Source organism: Apostichopus japonicus, chromosome 8 (assembly GCF_037975245.1).
Source record: "Apostichopus japonicus isolate 1M-3 chromosome 8, ASM3797524v1, whole genome shotgun sequence".
NCBI lineage: Eukaryota > Metazoa > Echinodermata > Holothuroidea > Aspidochirotida > Stichopodidae > Apostichopus > Apostichopus japonicus.
In genome coordinates, this window is record NC_092568.1 from 11,850,628 (window position 1) to 11,870,059 (window position 19,432).

The 19,432-nt window shown below is 38.1% G+C and overlaps 1 protein-coding gene and 1 long non-coding RNA gene across 3 annotated transcripts in view; one reads left to right on the forward strand and one right to left on the reverse strand.

Annotated features, from left to right (window-relative positions):
* LOC139970693 (uncharacterized) overlaps positions 1 to 4,266 on the forward strand; it is a 243,417-nt gene extending 239,151 nt beyond the window's left edge. Inside the window, exons 1-2 of one of the 2 annotated variants that reach the window (XM_071976596.1) lie at positions 1,559 to 2,029; positions 2,880 to 4,257. In XM_071976596.1, the coding sequence (XP_071832697.1) occupies positions 2,884 to 3,732 (849 nt within the window). In that variant the 5' untranslated portion in view covers positions 1,559 to 2,029; positions 2,880 to 2,883 and the 3' untranslated portion in view covers positions 3,733 to 4,257. Of the gene's footprint in view, positions 1 to 1,558; positions 2,030 to 2,879 lie in introns of those variants that run through there. The other variant, XM_071976597.1, reaches the window with a different exon arrangement.
* A 2,277-nt stretch (positions 4,267 to 6,543) lies between these two features.
* Positions 6,544 to 11,105, reverse strand: LOC139970695 (uncharacterized). The gene is made up of 3 exons (XR_011794192.1): positions 10,623 to 11,105; positions 9,594 to 9,792; positions 6,544 to 9,176 (listed from the first exon to the last, which is right to left on the reverse strand). It is a non-coding gene; the product is annotated as an uncharacterized lncRNA (long non-coding RNA).
* Between the last annotated feature and the right edge of the window lie 8,327 nt (positions 11,106 to 19,432).

The following is a 19,432-nucleotide window of genomic DNA, read 5'->3' on the forward strand; positions in this document are numbered from 1 at the left end:
CAATGACATGAACACACAGGTTAGCTGTACTTACATTGACTTAAACAGATGAAAGATATGTAAGACTCATATACACCACGGACACTAGAAATCAGAGACTTGCCATCTACCAGGGAGTTGTTATGGAATCTACAATATAGACTGTAGGATATGCTTAGAATTGTGTACAATTATATGTTGTACAGTCCCCAGAATTGGTTTTTCTGTTTTGAAATTTTGAAGATACATGCACTTTAATTTAACTGAATTTCACTATCTCAAGAAAATTCCTCTAATATAAAGCTGAAGACTGCAGCAGTGGCTTCAAGTTATGCTTCAACACTTGGCGGAGAGTAAGTGACCAATCTTTTGCGAAGATATACAAATCAACACTTAAAAAGGAGGAAGAGTATGGTACTATGACAATATGGTTACTGCAATGGTTCCAGTGACCTCAATTGACCTCTACATGCATAACTTCTACATGGTATCAATAGCCCTGCAACTAATTTTGTGTGGAACTTTTAACTTGATGGCCTGAGTTGTATTTTAATATAAGGCAAACTGAAGCATGTCTTTGTTTTACCAAAAACTGTGTTCGTTGCTCAAATTGTGCGGAGCTGCAGGTTCTCTCATAGCCAGGGCTTACTTCTAGAAAATTTTAAGGATGGTTTGGTTGTACAATGAAAGCCTCCAAAAAATACTACTGGAGTTGCCTGACGTGGCACTTCGCACACATCGTGTGCACTAAAGTTCCTGAATATATGCCCAGGGACTTTTATATATGTTCTAGTTACGTACATCCTGCGATTTTCAAACACTTGGGAGTTTTAAAATGGAGCGCCTTGCAGTAGAGCCGTACGTTAGTAATACTACAATGTATTAATTTAGCCTTGTAGGTAAGTATCGTAACGTTAGGCTGCGCGGGCCATGTCTATCGGCCTTAGTGAGTAGTGACGTCTTACTTTTAACCAGCGACACAAAACTTTTAAGTTGCTTCCTTCTACATTTTGGGGTAAACAAACCCAAAGTACACTCACTCACAGCTAGGCCTATGAAAACATAACAATTTTTAGAATGAATACCTTTCTTTCTTTCAAAAACCACAACTTCTTCTTGAAAGAACCAAAATTCCAATACATGCACATATGATTGAATTGGTTTGAAAACGAATAAATCATAACAATCAACGCAAGTACTTTGTTAACAACAATTGATTTAGTTTAAAGCTAACTATAGTCAATGGTGGTTTCTAAATTTCTTGTGATTTGCTTGGCTAATAGCCCATATCAATATTTGCAAGCATTCTTGCATCTATAGTTCTCAATGAACAAATAAATCATAACAATCAACCAAGTACTTTGTTAACAACAATTCCATTACAGAGATTTTCATGCTAAAAATAGTCAGTGGTGGTTTTTAAATTTCTTGTGATTTGCTTGTCTAATAGCCCATGTCATTGTCTGGAAGCAATCTTGCATCTATAGCTTTCAATGAACACAAAAGGCGTTGTTTAAATACAACTACTTGTTCTATTAGGTAACTAGTCTACGGCAAAATTCGCGATTCAAGAATTTGACGATAATTTGGTTGTTGTATAGTTACAGCTTTCATCATTTGATTTATTTTGTGCACAAGCCAATGATTGTCAGGGGTCATTATAACTAAGAATTGTGCGTTCCTGTGGAGGTACTTTAAAGTGCATGTTTTCATGGAGGTCTGTAGGGATGCAAGGTTTTCTGAGCGGAAGCAAACATTCTCAAGACGTGTTAACGTTTAAATCTTGGTAAAAGCAATGAACGAAGAGTTATAGACATTTTATGTGTATGACACTGTTCATGATTAATCATGTAGTGTGGCGGGAATTCTCTGGCATTGAATAATGATTTCTGTAATCGTTTCCAATCTTTCTTTCTGAACGAATCCTTTAAAAGGCAAAGTTAATTGCCACTGTCAGTCACTTGGCTTGAAGAAAACATTAAAGCTCAGGTTGATCAAGATTGAACGTGTGTACTTCAGTGTGCCGAACCTTCCTCTCTACGACAAGAAAGTAAGTACAAGCTATGTATTTTATATGTGAAACATAAGGCCGCATATAGGTGACTAATTTTATTTTTATTTTTCGATATGCCTTCTTTGCGAATATACCTGTCGTCTTTTTTGAAAGAAACCTTCCAAACGTTCCTAATGCATCATCTTCATGCAGGTGTGGAACCACCTGTACTTCTCTGTGCATGTGTGTTGGGAGAAGGGGGGGGGGTTGGATATAACTAGAATTCCTAGTATACAGTACATATATATTTATCATGTATATAAGCGGTACAACCTAAACAGTCGAAAATTCTTAAGTATCGTTTCAAAAGTTGTAACTGGACGGTAACGTTAATTATCACTTTGGCATTTAAACTCAATTTTAACAGCTTCAACAAAATAAGGTTTCGTGGATGTTTTCTCATGGTACGCAATTAGGCTGTATGGTACATAGTTTCGAAAGATGCAACGTTTGGAAAAGTTAACGTTCGACCCGACCCTTCATCTTAACAACAGCCTGACACAATCTCAAAAGTTTATCCCTATTGGTTTTTGTTTTCTGACACTAAATTGCCAAAAGTTCCTTGTAGGTTTATTGATACAGCCGATACCTTTACAGTTTCTATGTTATAAATCATTACGACATAACTTTGAAACAGAAAGATCTACTTCGGACAAAATAAAACAAGATTTTCCTGTAAAAAACGGTCACATAACAAGTACGTATTTTTCTAAACCCCTTTCACACACAGCTTACGGTTAAAACGGTCAAAGGTCATCTACCTTTCTATGCTAAACAAAGGAGTCTAAGGTAACTTTTATATGAAAATTGAATTGACATCTTTGTATATATCGTATTCATTTTCCAGCAAAATGGCATCGCATAGTGATTTGGTTGAAAAGGCTGTAACGGCGGTTTTGGAAGACATCGCTAAGTATGCTCCCGAGGAATACAAGAAACTGAATGCAGAACCAGCCAAGAAAGAGAAGATTATCCAAGCCGCGAGAGAAACAGCTACCGAAACCCTTAAGATTACCGATGAGTTGCGCAACCAGCCTAAAGACATCTCTGCACGACTCAGCAAGCACCTCTCCGACGAAAGAATTCAGCTAATTCGAGGAGGGCTTGAGATTCCCACTTTCCGGCAAGAAATTGCAAAGAGAGAAGATGGGAAGCACTGGTTGGATATAACCAGGGATGGAAAACAGTTTCTACCCTCGCGAGCAATTTCAACGGCTCTTGATGTCGATTGGGGAAGCGACATGCAGTACGCCAGCATCTTGATTGAGGCCGTTCTTCTTGTCATGTCTGCCGTCGGGATCTCGGTATCTCCAAGTGAAAGTGAGATGCAGCAGGCGGTCAAGGAAGCAGCTAAAGCGATCCAAGCCAACTTAAAACTGCAGAAGGCTCTTGTAGATTTTGTTACAGCTTGGGATTCAGCAGACAGTGCCTACGGTAAAGCTAAAGCACTCTTCTCTCTCATCATGGCTATTAACTCAGCTGGGATTCTGTGGACCATCATCAAATCTCTGTGTAGCAACATGGCGTGGTATGAATGGCTCGAGACTTCTGCGAAAGTTACGGCTATGATTGTAGCAGCCCTCGCAACAGACGGAGCTGCTCTGATTGCTGAAATCGCCCTCATAGTGCTGGATGCAGTAGATTTTGCACGGAAGATTGCCAACATAATCCAGCTTTCCGAAATAAAGAAAACCCTTTAAATAAAATTCGTTGATTACTCTGTATACTATTTATACACAACACATGTATCTTTTATAACTCTACTTGGGAACCATTTCATCTTCAATTGCATTAAACATGTCGTTCATAAAGTAATCTCAATGTTAATCAATTGTTTTATAAATTGTAATAACCAAAAAAAAAATATGTAAGATTTAAACTTCATATAAAGTACAAAGCATCTTTGGATGTCTGTTAACCTTGAAAAATGTCTAACACATTATCAACATGTCATTTGAGGCTAGAAAAGTCTTGTGCATTTTCTCTGGTTACTGAAAAACTGTGAAGGACCAACAAGTTATGAATTATTGTTTATTAAACACAGTGTCTTGGTTTCAAGGTTCTGGGTTGCTCATTCTTCGACTCGCAATAACATTGTTTGTCATATTTTCAATATTTCTTCAAAATCTTCCTTTGTGTAGAATTACTGATTTAATATACTGCAGCATATAACCAGATATCATATGTTATATTTCATCGACTCAGGTCTATAACAACCAATATATTTTGAACAGAGCCAGGGAATGGAGGGGGGGGGGGGAACTGGGAGTCATGCAGTGTTCATGATAAGTCCTCGATCTCGCCGACCCCCCACAACCTCCCCGCCTCCTTCTCCCTTAACGCGAATTGATGCGCTCCTCCTTTCGTCAAACCGATGTAACATGGCATCCCATAGACAATCGGGGGAAATGGTTCAGTCGGGGACTATAACTTTTAGCCGGGGTGTTTAACCACCCCCTTTCTTTCAACCTAACACAATGTACTAGCATAACGTTACTATATTGACCTAATTCTAGTCTAAATATGCCTAAGAATGCACCATGATGGCTGAACCTCTATTTTTTCTGGGGGAGGGGAGGCTCCCCATATCCCTCTGAATGCAGGTACCGCACCCCCTTTATAAATTCCTTACTCGCCTCTGGAATTTCCATAAAGGTTCATGCCTCAATCTAAATCAGTCGGGGAAATTTTAAAACTGGCCCCTTGGTGAACTTATCCTAAACCAAACTGAGATTTTATCCTCAACCTCTCACTGAGCAGTGCATTCTTGAAATTAATAGTATTTGGTAAATGGGATGATAGGGTTGCTATATACAGTAGAACAATTTATAGTTGCAAAATTGAGTCAGAAATGTTCCATACTAGCCATTGTAGCCAGTTAACAACTTGTGTTTGCAATTGCCAAGTACATAGGTTTACTTTACACAAACTCGTTTATTTTTACACAAAAGGGCCTTCTTTTATAAAATCCTGCTCGTTTGCCATGATATGTAATTACAAAGGGTTTTCAAACAATTGTTATAGAAGGCTCAAGGTTATGTTCACAATGGTAACGAAAACTACACCAGACATTTCAGTCGGTATACATCAATGCTACAATGACGCAGTTTACTGATATAGTTTTCGTAAATCACATTTAGTAACGAAACGACATTATGTTTCAAAATTGTAGCCATAAAGAGCTCTACTTATTAAAGTAGAACGATAGTGACAGAAAAATATCTCTCCTTTTCATATATAATGTAGTTTATATGTTACCAAGCAACATATTTTTTAATTTTCCAAATAGCACACCGGAAAGTTTCAGTACGGAGCTCTGCGTGCATTTCGTGTCAGCATAACTGTTAATTTCCGGCGTAATGTTCAAAACATAAATAGATAATGAATATCATGGTGTTTCTTGATTACTTCACCACGTGTTTACAAGTTTTTTACGAAATTTGCGACGATTCCACAACGATTTCCCAATATCTGAAGAGGTAACTCGCAAGCTGACCCAAAATAACGTAAATCACAAGATCACGTTGTTGGCGGGTTTTATACATTGTGCTGTATGAATGTGCTCACTGCTCACTTACCTGTCTAACTTGCACAATAATAATAGGGATGATAGTCTCAAACGTAGATTAGTATATAACATCCGAAAGAAAATCCAAAGTTCTAAACAAAGTAGAATCGCTTGCTTGCACTAGACCTACTGTAAAACATAAACATTACTTGTTCCGTACGTTATTAAATTTAACAGAAAGGTTCCATTGAGCTTGAAATACAACCGCATTTGAACTCAATCGAGTGGTTAGTATAGCTCTAACAATTTTCTCACTTTTTTCAATTTTCGTCAGGCCAACTTACTTTTACACATTCTATTACACAGGCTCTCTAGTGGATAAGCAGTTTGCTAACAGTTTTATTTTATTTTTAATTTTCTCACTACATGCAATACCTATTGCGTTTACTCACATGCATGCCTCGTGGTTTGGGCTTCAGGAGGAATCATATTCTAGCCCAACTTCACGTAGGTCCGTAAACGGTACTTTCACACTGTGCAAACATTAGTGACAGTGTGCGCTACCGTAAGTAATACTTACACGATGTTTTGTTTCGCTCGAGCATACACACATTTCCTATTCGTATTACATTTAAAGTGGTATGGAGGGTATTAACACATCTCGGCCCAAAAAAACTCTGCCTAAGCGACGTCCATGCCCCGATTGAAATTTGCACGTGCACTGTAAACAATAGTTAGTCAATATGACTAAAAAAATTAGTCACAACGATGTCTCTATCGACCAGTTTCTTCTAGTCATTTGACTATATAACCTTAGTTTTGTGACTAATTAAATCGAGTTTTCTGACTAATTAAAATTAGTCCTTCTACGATGCCTCTATCGACCAAAGCTTAGTCCAGTGACCAAAAATATTAGTCATTGCAACTGTGACTACTTATTTAAGTCACAAGACTAGTTTAAGATTAAGTACTTTTTAGTTAAGAAATGAGATAGTGACACACATTGTAAGTTTCATGGTAATTTTTATTAACATTCAGTATTAATGCAAAATGTGACAAATAAGCATTTCATTTAAAAGTCATTTCATAAAGAACAATAACAAACACTAAAGGTTAAAGAACAGTTAAAACTAAAATAAATGTTTATGGGACAATTGGGAAAACTTATTTTTACAAAATTGTCAAAATCTTTTCTGACAAAACATCTTGAGAATACTTATGGTATTACTTTGAAATGCTCCTAAGCCATTAAGTTGGAAGTGTTCAACAGTTTTCAAACAATTAGAACCCCTGATGACCTATACCTATACAATTTCTTAAAGACCCTCATTGTCCACTGACCATGCATCATTATGGGCTCCATCAGTTTCATCAAAATAGCAGCATGGAAGAGATGTGGAAAGACAGAAAAAGGGAAAAAATGCAAGTACACAGCTCAAATACAAAAATAGAAGATTAGCTAAATAAATTATCTTAATTAATATTTAAATATAAATATACATAACATATATTTAATATACACAAAATAATATATCATATTTATAAATTTATTTATAAAAATAATACCCCATGTCAAATCAAATGGTATAAAAAGACCTTGGGTAGCTCTTTATGACCTTAGCTGTTAAAAAGGGCCCGAAAATATCCTTATAATCATCATCTCGAATTAGGAAGTTGGGAGTGATATTATTATGAGTTTCTGACCATGGATGTGATGGTACAATATTAATGCAGAACATGTAAGTTGAATATGTTATTATCCTTGAAGCAATATTAGGGTGGAACAGAAAACAAAGTAGTTAAAATATTTCTAGAAGTACTTTTTCACAAACTATAAGCTATGTCTTGAATGGTAGAAACTTACCTTTTAGGTCAATTTTTGGGGTACATTTTAAATGAGGTCCCCACATTCAATCACACTAACCTCATTTAATGTAATGATTGTAATTTTTGCCAAGTACACTGAAGTCCATGTTAAAGACTTGCCCGATATATCGAACATCATTTGCTGATAATCTGAACTTTGCTTGATCCCCAAGGTGTGCGCAAGTACACAAACAATGATCTTATACACTACACTTATGTGGGGCTTAGGCATGCAATATATATAGCATACTAGTAGTATGACTGGTGTACATTATTTAATATAACCGGTGTGCAGTATTATGTGTACGTATATGTTACAATTTCTGCTGAGAGATTATTTGTCATAAGTTTGGTTTATGACTCACCACAGTTTTTCTATAAATCAATGATGAATACTCAAGTGAACTATCTCTTTGCATTACACAAAAAAATATCCTTCCTTTTTCACTTTTGACATACAGTTTTGGCAACGTAACAAAGGCCTAAAGACATTTGGTTAAGTATGTAACATTTGTGCTAGCCGCACTCTGTAAATGTAATGTAAATTAGCCATTTATATTGCAACATTAGCACAGTATTTACGGAACACTATCTATGGTCCTTGGTAACACATATCAGACATTATGCTCACTATGCTGAGATACATCTACATGTTCCCCAGGGGACATCCCATATCATTGCAGCTATACAGCGGTGCAAATGTTATACCTCCCAGGGTACCCTATACACCTGGGTAAACAGAGGCAATTGAGATTAAGTGTCTTCATTACAGATACATACTTATGGACCAGGTTGGTACATGAACCCACGATCATGGAATCACGTGTTCAGTGTCCTAACCATTCCGCCACAACTTCTCTATGTCTTTACGTACTGTGGTTATTTCACTGATTGCATAATGCGCACTGTATATCACAGATTGTTCCTTATATTTAAGGTAGCATACGCCTATTACAAGCCCCATTGACTTACACACTAAATCACAAAAGTAATGTGGTCTCTAAGTCTAGATAGAAGTTTTCACTAGCTGAATGCTACCTATCACCGGATAGCTGACAAGTTGGCCTTTCAAGGCCCTTACAATTTTCTGTATCATGACCATGTAGATATTTTGTTATTCGACCCGGAAGTTTTTGTCACTTGTAAACAAACCTCTTCACACAGTGGTAAACAATTTTCCTACGCTGCTCCTGTGAAGCCTAAAGGGGTCTAAAACTGCCTCAATTGACCCAATGTACCCACCATATGTACTTCCATATATGCTCTTCAACATGCAAGCCACAAAAAACTAAATTATGATTAATAACAGGTCAAAAAAAAATGTTCTCCCGCTGCTTTTTGGCACTTTTCCTGAAGGAGAACAATCGAGGGAATGGATATAGACTCTAATAGGAGTATGCAACCTTAAGTGAGAGATGAATTTTTTTCATACCAAAATGATACTTTTTATAGTCGTTACAATATAAACCACAACAGAATTCTCTGCAATTATCATTTTTTGTCCATAAAGATGTCTTTTCGGAGATTTCAGTATGCACTGTGCAGTGTGTAAATACACATATGAGCAATACTGTGTAAGCATTAACCAGGTCTACGTCTGCAGCAACATTTCTAGTCACCAATTTTGATAAGCTTGACCAAGTTGGGTGCATTTATGATTCTTGCAGGTTTTATTGGTATCCGGATCACAGTCCACTTGGTCTGGCTTGCCATACTGCAGAAACATCATCCAGAGAAGGGTCAGCGGGGAGGGCTTTTTCGTCTCTGGCTCTGAAATGTGATGAAAACTACTTTTGTTTAGCTAAGCTGATTCCTCCCAAACTGACCTACAGGACATACCCCAATGTATTCCTGATCTGTTTGGAACATGTTAAACTGATGCCTGTCACTCCAGTGCAACTGTTAAGTTACTCAGAATAAGAGAATAAAATTGAAGGTGTTCTTTGCCAAAACTGGATCATTGGGATTTGTAAACCACAGCCTAACTATAACAGTATGTACTTAGTCTAAAGGAAAGCTTACTGAAATGCTATCTAGGTACACAGTTCACCTCAATAACATATCCAGTCCATTTAAAGGTTTATGCATAGGTTGTAACACTGTATTAAAGACAGGTATAGGGGACAAGAGATAGATAGGGGGCATAATTTGTGATAAAACATTCAAATTTGTTGCTCGTCAAATTACCTTAATCTCCATGGGTGGCAAGCACTGGTTCCTATAGTTACTACAGTAGATCTCCCATGGAAGTATCAGGATATCTATTTTTGCTGTCAGAGTTGTTTGGAATTTGTTGTTACCTCATCTAACCAGTTGAGTCCATTGATACCACAGCCATTCAAAGTATATAGCTGTGAATGCTGAGGACTTGGCACATCAACTTTCTCTGCAAATAGACAAACAACAGAAAATTAATGATAGGCTGAGTAGGCTCAAAACCCCTTGATGCACATATGCAGGAGCAGAAAATGCATACCTTTGTGGAATATTTGCTAAATAAGACTCAAAACATCTTCTGTCCAGGGTATTAGCACTCAGCAGCCACTCCACTTAGGATACAGAACCCTACAACATTGCTACAGCTGGTGTAGACTTGGTCTAGGAGTAGGAAGTAGGATACTAACATAGCGCCACTATGAACCTGAGGCCTAGGCCTAAGCTAACAACATTATGGGTATTTCATGCATTGAAACTGAGTTTTTGTCCTTAGTTAAACACCAGGTTCTTCCAAGTTTAGCAAAAATATCCTAAAATATGAGTACCATGTACTTTAGCCTACAAGAGCAGAAGGTAAGTCCCACTCCGAAGATCTTCAGTTCAGAGTGCACGAAATGCAGACGGGGTTGGTGGTCGACGAAGTGTCTAGAAACTTGACGTATGCTAGCCTACACCACAGGCGCTCTTAACATTATACTAAAAATATAGGCCTAGTACTAGCTAATAATACACATTTATATAAAATATGTCATAGAAGTGTGTATTACTGCTACTATAGTACTATACATCTACGAGCGCATGTGGGCTACACCAGGTAGACTAAACTCCTAGCCTAGCTTCGTCCTAGCGTTAGCAACAGTTTTGCTTACTAAGGCCTAACGTTATAATTTTACCCATACTTTCCAGCCAAACATATCGCGGATATTCAAACCTTCCTTGAACATTATGTCAATTGTGTCAATTATTATTTATCAGAATTTCAGTTGTGATTGAACTTACGTAACTGACGACATTTTGAAACTGTTTCTGACAGTTTGCTAAATGATTAAGAATCTTCTCATTTTGTTGATAGCCCTGTTCTATCTGCAGTTAGGCAATGGCCGCAAGTACGACGTACGACGTACCACGTACGTGCATACAGTATATATGTAATCGCCGGCCGGCCGTCGTCTGAATTTTTGATCTCTGATCAGCTGAGCACACGGTATTCTACGGTACGATGATTGGATAAAAATAATGACGTCATTGGTCAAAGCTGAAGGTTATAGAAAGTAAACAAACAGAAGACTAGAACATTCTCGTCACGCTTACATACATGACATGCTTAGTGAGTGTCAAAAAATTTCATACAAATTTATGTGACTAATTTATGTTAGTCGAACGACCATGCAAATTGGTCTGCTACTAACGAATTGGTAATAACTAGCTAACTCTAGTCACTGTGACTAGATTTTTGCCATTCGTGACTAACTAATGTTTACAGTGTGGATTCTCTCCTCACATAGACATTAGGTTGTTCACGTCTGACATGTCTTCCAGTTCCAACACTTACTGTTGCATTTATCGGGATATATATAAATAATGCGGCATAAAAGCATCAATCTTTCAAACTTTTTTTACTTTAGTGACCTTGCCACACGCAAATTTCAATTGGGCCCGAGATGGCTCTATGACCGATTTTTCCGTAATTTACATTGGGGCAGTCGGCTTCACTAAAACGACAAGAAAAAGCAGGAACAATAACACCTTATTAAAATTAGACCGTTAAATGTCTCACGCAGTGTATCAAATCTCCTCTATTCCCTTTCAATGTTACGTTTACGTTTAAGTTAAAAAATCGATGAGGGGCCATTGTCCCATTTCCGGCTTAGGCCCATATTTATTACAGCGTTAGTGCTGACTTTATCGCATGAGTTTCAAAGTCGGCCTTACAATTCGTTGATTCATTGACGCACATTGAGGTAGGCCTACTGCGCTAAACATGGCCTCCAACATATCCGAATCCGAGGTTGAAGTCGAAGAAGAACCAGCTGGTGGCTACATTGAATTGGAATGCGTAGATTCACCCTTCAGCGATTCTTTATCATCTTCGGAGCATGAATCAGAAAACGAAAATGATGACATTGAACTTGACGGAGTTGGAGACGATGCAGATGAAGCTCATGTGCCTCAAATGGGAGCAAATCCATATTTATTTGAGCCACTTCTTCCAGAAGGAGCTCCTCACAGAGACGAACCAGCTGCAGTTAATCCGGCAATCCAGGAACGTCTCCAAGTTCTTGATTGGTTCGTTTCAATTTTATACTTCCCGGTCGTAAATATAACAATTTTAGAATGGCTTTAATGAATTCAGTGACTTATCATTTTTGCTGCACTACTCTGAATGCTTTTCAAAATGGTTTTTAAAGACCGTATGCAAACAATATGTTTGAAAAGAGTTACTATAGGTGCTATCCTAACTACAATCCTTTTTCAACTCAACGATTGGTAAGTACATGTAAAACACAAATTTAATAGGCCTACTGTATGTATTTCAGGACATTCCTCGTTATCGAAGTTCACCTGAAAGTATTGCTAAATTATATGACCATAAGCCTAAACTTGGTTCCGAAAAGGGATTCGCCGAGTTTCCTGGATATAAGTTTACAAATGTTGATGTTTATTGACGATTGTTTCCATTGTAAAGGTGGTTCATATCTTTTTCTAAATTTACTACACATCATTAAAATAGTTAACACATCAAAGGTTACATACTATGAAAGTGGCCTGTCGGGACTATCCCCCCCCCCCCCCTCCCGGGCAATTTACAACACACACACAACATATTTTAGTTAATTCCTAAAACACCCATCTCTTCCTTCACCCCTCCACCACCACCACCCACCCCACCCCACCACCCATTCTTGCCAAGAGAAAGTCCTGGTGCGATGAAGTCTTTCCTGGTTCTCCTCACAAATCGTATCCAGAGTTTCCGATATCTCTCACTACTCTTTCCGTTTGGAAAATTGAAAAAAAAACTTATTGTAGAGTCCACATTCGTTCTGTTGCATCCCCCTGCAACGCAATTTCTTGGCATTTTGCTAGTGGTATAGGTTGTTTGTCGAGTCCAATATAGAGTAGGTTGCAACTAAACTTACACACTCAGTGCACACAGCTGAAGTACACTACGCCGTGCTCACTTTGTTATCATCATGTCTTCAAAGGTCACTGTAGATCACGTGATCATCATATCGCTTTTCGCGAAAATGTTTTTTCAGCCTTTCCCAACATCGGACTGACTTGAATTTTCACATGTGTAAAACGGAAACCAACTAGAATACTCTTGAATAAAATCGTGTTTTTGCGTCATTGCTGAAAATCACTATCAGGCGCGTATCCAGGATTTTCTAACCCGGGGGGCGCGAATTACTATCTAAGCGGAGCGCCACCATCAGTTGGCGCGCAGCGTACAAGAAAATTTCTGGTTTTGATACCCCCCAGATCACCGGAAATGGCACTTCTCGGGCTTGAAAATGACCAACCAGATGTACACTTTTACCTGAGAACCAAGTATTTCCCAATAGTTCTTTTTCCATCCATAACCTTTTTGAAGATTTTCACCAGTCACACATCATGTTCGACCTCATCGCATCTCCTGTGGATCATTGCTTTTGAAGGTGATTCTACGTCGCGGTCCACAATACCCGACAGCCCCACTTTTCAAGGTTTTCAGCCCATTATTTGTTCAGAATTTGAAAATTCACATTTCTCGTGAATAAACTCACTTCAAAACATACCCATAAGGTTGCAAAAAATGTCATCTATGGACAACCAATATAGAAAAACCTCCTTGAACCCCTAACAGACCGGTCAAAATTACACGAGTAGAGGGAAGTATGATGAAGAATGTTGGTCAGGAAATTTTCGAAAATTCAGAAACACTAATTTATTGGTGTACAAATATTAAAACCTCTTATAACGGCTATTATAAAACTTGGTTGAAGGAGACGAAAAAATAGCAGATATTTCCTTCAACCGAACACTACACACATAGGCGTAGGAGGCGGGGGCTCCTACTGAAAGAAAAATAAATTGCAATGATGTAGCTAAAGGAAATGAATAGTTTAAAAAATATCTCCTTGATAATTAAAATAAAGTTGTAAGCTTGGCCGACTAATTCGACATTACTAATGTAAAAGAGAATTTTACATAATTGGACCTCCATGCTTTTTCTCCATCTACATAAGACATTTCGTGGTTTACAGCATTCCGCGGTATACTGCGCAATTTCCACGATCCGTACGGTACACGATGGCATGCGATATATGACATTGACATTAACATGTTGAACGCGCGCGGGCCGGCGCGCGAAACATTTAGGTTATATTTTTTGGGTAAGTCGTTACAGCCACCAAATCAAATGGGTTACTATGACTACACACATCGACAGTTTTGAGGCTGTTCATCCTGGAACCTCGATTTTCATGGTCACTGATATGATGTGATATCTGCTGTTTGCTTTACAAATTCGAACAGGCGCGTAGCGAATACTTTGCCAAGGGAGGGGTGAAGCCTGTAGGCAAACTATCTAAGCGTAGCGCCACCACAAATTGGCGCGAAGCGTACAAGAAAATTTTGGCCGAAATGCCTCCCAGATCGCTGGAAATGACACTTCCACTGCCTTGTAAGTTGCATTTAAGCATTTTCTATTTTGAAATTACTAGCGATATCATAAAAAAAAAATATGCTCGGGGGGCGGTCGCCCCCTTCCCGAAATGCGTCATGTTCCCCGACGACTCGGTCGAGTTCGAGACCAGCCACAGTTGGTTTCATAGCACAATTGTTTAAGGCGTCCATACACACACACGCGTTATGGTAGACCATATATAGTATATATATAGATACATTAGTGAGAGAGGAAAAATGGAAACGTCAAAAATGGAGTTGTCGGTGAAAGGGGTAGGGTGAGGCGCACGCCCCTTCCGACATCCTCGATCCGTCACTGGCATACCCTGTGTATATAAAAGGGATCAGCGCTGTAACGATGTCACTGTTCTTCTTCCTATTCCCGGTGTCTTGGCGTATTTCTTCTACTCCCTCCTCCTTTTTCTCTCCTTCTTCTTTTTCTTTTCCCTTCCTTCCTCCTCCTCTTTTCCCCTCTTTTTTCCCTTTTTCTTCCCTTTTTTTCCTCTCCTCTTTTTCTTACCCGGGGGGCGCGCGCCCCCAACGCCCCCCTGGATACGCACCTGACTATCGTTCATCTTTAATAAAGAGACGATTTATTTAACCAATATTATACGTCCGACTTGAACATTTAAACCCATTTTAGTTTAAATATCATTATTGTAGATCAGACGGAAGGATTTGAGTCGACAATTGAGACGAAAAGCTGAAATATTGGTATAAAGTCGAAATTTTTAAAAACAATAGTTGAAATATTAAAATAAAATTGATACAGTCAAAGTCGAAATGCTATTAAAATTGTAAGAAAAACAGTGAAGATGTGTGATGTCCCCTCTGAGCCACCGTAGTCTCCAAAGCTGAAATTCTTCTATGGAAAGACTGTCAACCCCACTAGTTTTTCCTCAACCATCACTTATAATGAAGTACGTTAGTTTGATATAATATATTTAGTAATAACTTGCGTGTAAAAGCACCGTAATTATAAAGACATTATAATGCAGACACTTCAGTTTTCCAAAATACCGTGAAAGAGGTGTTTTGACGGTCTTTCGTTTTCTTTCAGAAATTCCGGTAATTCTATATAGGCTACATCTATTTATACTCATTGCCTGAAAGTGCTAAATATTTGTATTGTTATCAGTCCCTAAGGTTGTTTGGTTGGGATTCTTTGTTTTTTTCTTTTTGAGTAAACCAAGCATTCCGTTGCATTTAAAAACAAATCTTTTTGTATCACTGCAGTGGAATAACCGACGGAGACAAACATCACAGACTATTCAAAAAGGAAACTTGTTTGGTTGGAATTTTTTTTTTCTCTCTCTTTGAGTTAACCAAGCAAATTCAAGTTTTCACCAACTGATTAAGGCTGAACTTGCTTTGAAATGCCAGGGGAGAATGAAGAATAATATAAAGGAGGGAGCTGCATTGGGGTCATTGAAACCGACTCATACGCAGGGAAATGGCGGTCTGGGGGTTTTCAACCGGAGAAAGAAAGTGAGAAGTCACATGGTGCATTCTGATCAATATTTCTTCTCATACTGTTGATGACCAGCTGCAGATTACTGAGAAATCAGTTTGCCCACCAGCACCATTTCACACATGCGAAGTTATTCACAAAGTATAATGGCACTTGTATATTTAGCATTCTAAAATACTTCTTGTACAGAAACATTAAGAAGAGTATGATTTTAAACTCCTAACCCATTCTCTTACGATGTCAATTGTTGAGTCAGCTGCAGAGCTGGGATGATGAAGCAAGGGGGATATTTTATCAATCCAAAACAACTATACAGCAACCAGTGCAAATTAGTGATGATATGTTTTACTTTAAGTTATATATCTGCAGCTTCTGCATAAACTGACACCTACTCAGCCACAAACATTTGTTACTAGATAATATGAATAGTTAAACGAGTGAGATATTCCATTCATAAATGTACTTTCTCACCCTAGCTGTCTTTATTTCTCAACTGCACTACTTATAATTGATATGTAACAATGTTTAATCCTTGATCATGTTGAAGGTTGACATCTTATTGTGCTTGCACGCCAGCTTTAAAGCAAGGTAATTTCTTAATGGAACATTCTGACAGTTTCTGGTAATACCAATTATATCCTTGTGGGAATATATAATCATATACCAATATTGTTTCATCATATGCTCATATAGTTATGTAAAATTCAATATACCATAGTCTAAGGATACATATGAAGGATACAGGAGTGCTTTAATCACCCCATGTTCTATTGTCTCAAATGCTTGACAAAGTTCAGTGGTGCCCCACCAATCTGTTTCTAAAAATGGGTTGGAACATGTGGGGATGAGGAAATTACAATATGGTTCATGTTGGATATGACACGACACTGACGTGTGTAGTGGTTTGGCGAGCTCCTTCTTGGTATCAGGGAAAAAGTCATACAAAGAATGGTGGGAGCACATTTGGCGTCATGGTGGGATGAAATGTTGCTTTTGATGGTAGAACATTACACTAAAATACGTAAAGCTAGACTGGTGGGTATCGGCAGAGTCTTGCAAACTTTATCGGGGCTTCAATCCCCAATATCTATAGCAAAGCCTGTATTGGACAGTGCAGTGATTGCAGTGCAGTCGGGATACACAATGACCAAAGTTTCATGCAATGTGAAAGATACTAAAATGATGATCAAATAAAACTAAACCTTCACCTGACCATTTTTGTAGTTTGAGGGCCACGGCGTAGGCCCGCCCCAGGTAACCACACCCTCCGTCAACCCCAAAAACTGTACAAATTACCAGTAATCTGAATGCACACCCTCAACTGCAACCTTTTAAGAGGGAGCTATTCTATCATGTTAAACACCAATATTAGTGTGTTTTGTGTTTCAGATATCACAAAAACTGTTTGAATACACACCTCAATTACAGGACACCTAGATATCCCCCAATTAAACATTTTGACCCCCCTCCCTCTTCTAAGTGTGTTTTCAAACACAAGTCTCCTGATTGATGTGTCGGTTCAAGTACATGCACACAAATCATTTGTGTATAACGATTTTTTTTATTTTTTTATTTTTTACAGTTTGAAAGGGTACAGCTTTGTTAATATTACCGTCTCGTTTCAATCTGCCCGACGTTTCCCTGAGTGACGTCACGCATTATATTGTTATCAGATACCCACCCTATTTTCAGTAACCTTTCAATGTGTTTCTGTCTCGGTGTTTAGAATTCAACGCAAAAACTGCAGTTTTCACCTTACCCCGTGTGATTGAACAATCTGATATAAATTTTACCAGATTATTTCACTTTCTGTCAAGGCCGATATAACTGAAAATAAACAAAATTTTATTATCAGAAAATCAGTTTCCATATCTTGGTTTATAAATGACATAATTTCGTTATTTAACTAACCAGGCTGTACATTTCGAAGCGGTTATAGATAGATCATCTATAAAGGAGGTCGAATCATCTTCAAGTTATTTGCTAAAAAACATCTCAATAACATACTAAACGTTTTTGAATAACAGTTGGGAGGTGAGGTTGACAGACGTTGACAGACTTATATCTTCTCCCCCCCCCCCACCCCCATACACCCCCCATCACCCCTCCCGTCTCCTCTCTCTGTACAACTGTTCGTGTCTTAAATGTGAACTAACGGAAATATGGTTGTTGTTTGTTTCCTCTGAGATATAATGACAGCTTGTATCATTATGGCGCCTATTCAACCTCGAATACTTTTAAAGATATGACATAGATGCATTTGCAGTTATCATCATGCAAATATTGGGATGATCAACTGCATTGATTGCCTTCTTGTTGCAACCATGGAATGGTCAATTGTGTCAGCAGCCAGTGTCTTTATCGGCTGTTCTATATCTAACTGATTCGAAAATCATTTCTGCAGAGGTTTTCGAGATTTGCGGAATAGTGTCGGAGCCTCCACATTTCCTTTTTTGTACGAAGTACTCGTTTAATTTTTAATATAACCATGCTTTTCGGGATTTTGTTTAGGCAAACGTTGACAGCATTTACAACCTGATCTTTAATATGTAACTTCAGCTAGAATGTCTGTCCTACAGATACAATAGAAATTAGAACGACTTATAGCTTGGCGATTTTTAATTATTTTTTTAATTAAGTTTATAGACATGAGGTGGGTGGTAACGTTACAGACAGACACTGCCTACGTGCTGTTTGCTCAATCGTCGGGGATAAAATGAATGGCATATCGTCGATGAGGCATGTGTGTGTAAAGTATATATAGACTCACTGACTCACAGACTCACTCATAGAAACACAGTCGTTGGAGGTCGAAACTAAAGGAGGAGAATGAACCAAAATGTGACGCAAGAATTATTCAGACAACCATAAGCGTGTGGATCGTTAACCACGAAGGTTCAACGTTACATGAAAACATAAAGTCCATCACAAAAGCTCAAGCGTTCGAAGCATTTCCGTTTTAAAGGAATGACTTTGCAGCACACTTTTCTGCACCAGTTTGACCAATTCTATATATAGCCTACTATAATCACGGGGCCGGTTATTCACCTTCTCAGTACAGGACCAACGGAGAAGAGGGAGCTGAGGTGTGGATTTATCCGTCACTATTTGTTTTGCCATGTCTAAACATGTGTAATAATAACCCAGACTGCTGTAATCATTGAAAATTCGAGTCAACGTAACCAGTATGACTGCATAGCACATTGGTATACCGACGTCAAAGCAATGCCCGGTTTCATTTCTACGAGGAAATTGACAGCTAGCTAACCGTCAATTTATCATTTTGTGTTTTGTCATAGGCCTACCAAAGTCCGTGGAAATTTTGGCATTTTCTTAAAACTTTCTATAAAAGGTCGAAAGTTTAAAGAAAACACCGAAATCATTCAACAGTTTCTTTAAACCTTTCGTTATACCCTCATACACTCTCCTACTTTATTGAATACCACCTAAGTATATATCATTATCCCGAGGTTTCAAGAAAGTTGATATTTTGAGATTAAAATAGTCTGTTGAACTTTTAAAACGTTACTATTTCAAGGAATAAATCGAAATATTTTGGAGATATCAGCATTGAAATTTGTGTCATGAGTGTGTCATTTTGTCAGGTCATGATGACAAAGTGTTGCCAGGATGTGCAAACATGGCTATTCCTTTAGCTATTCTTCTTCTTCTT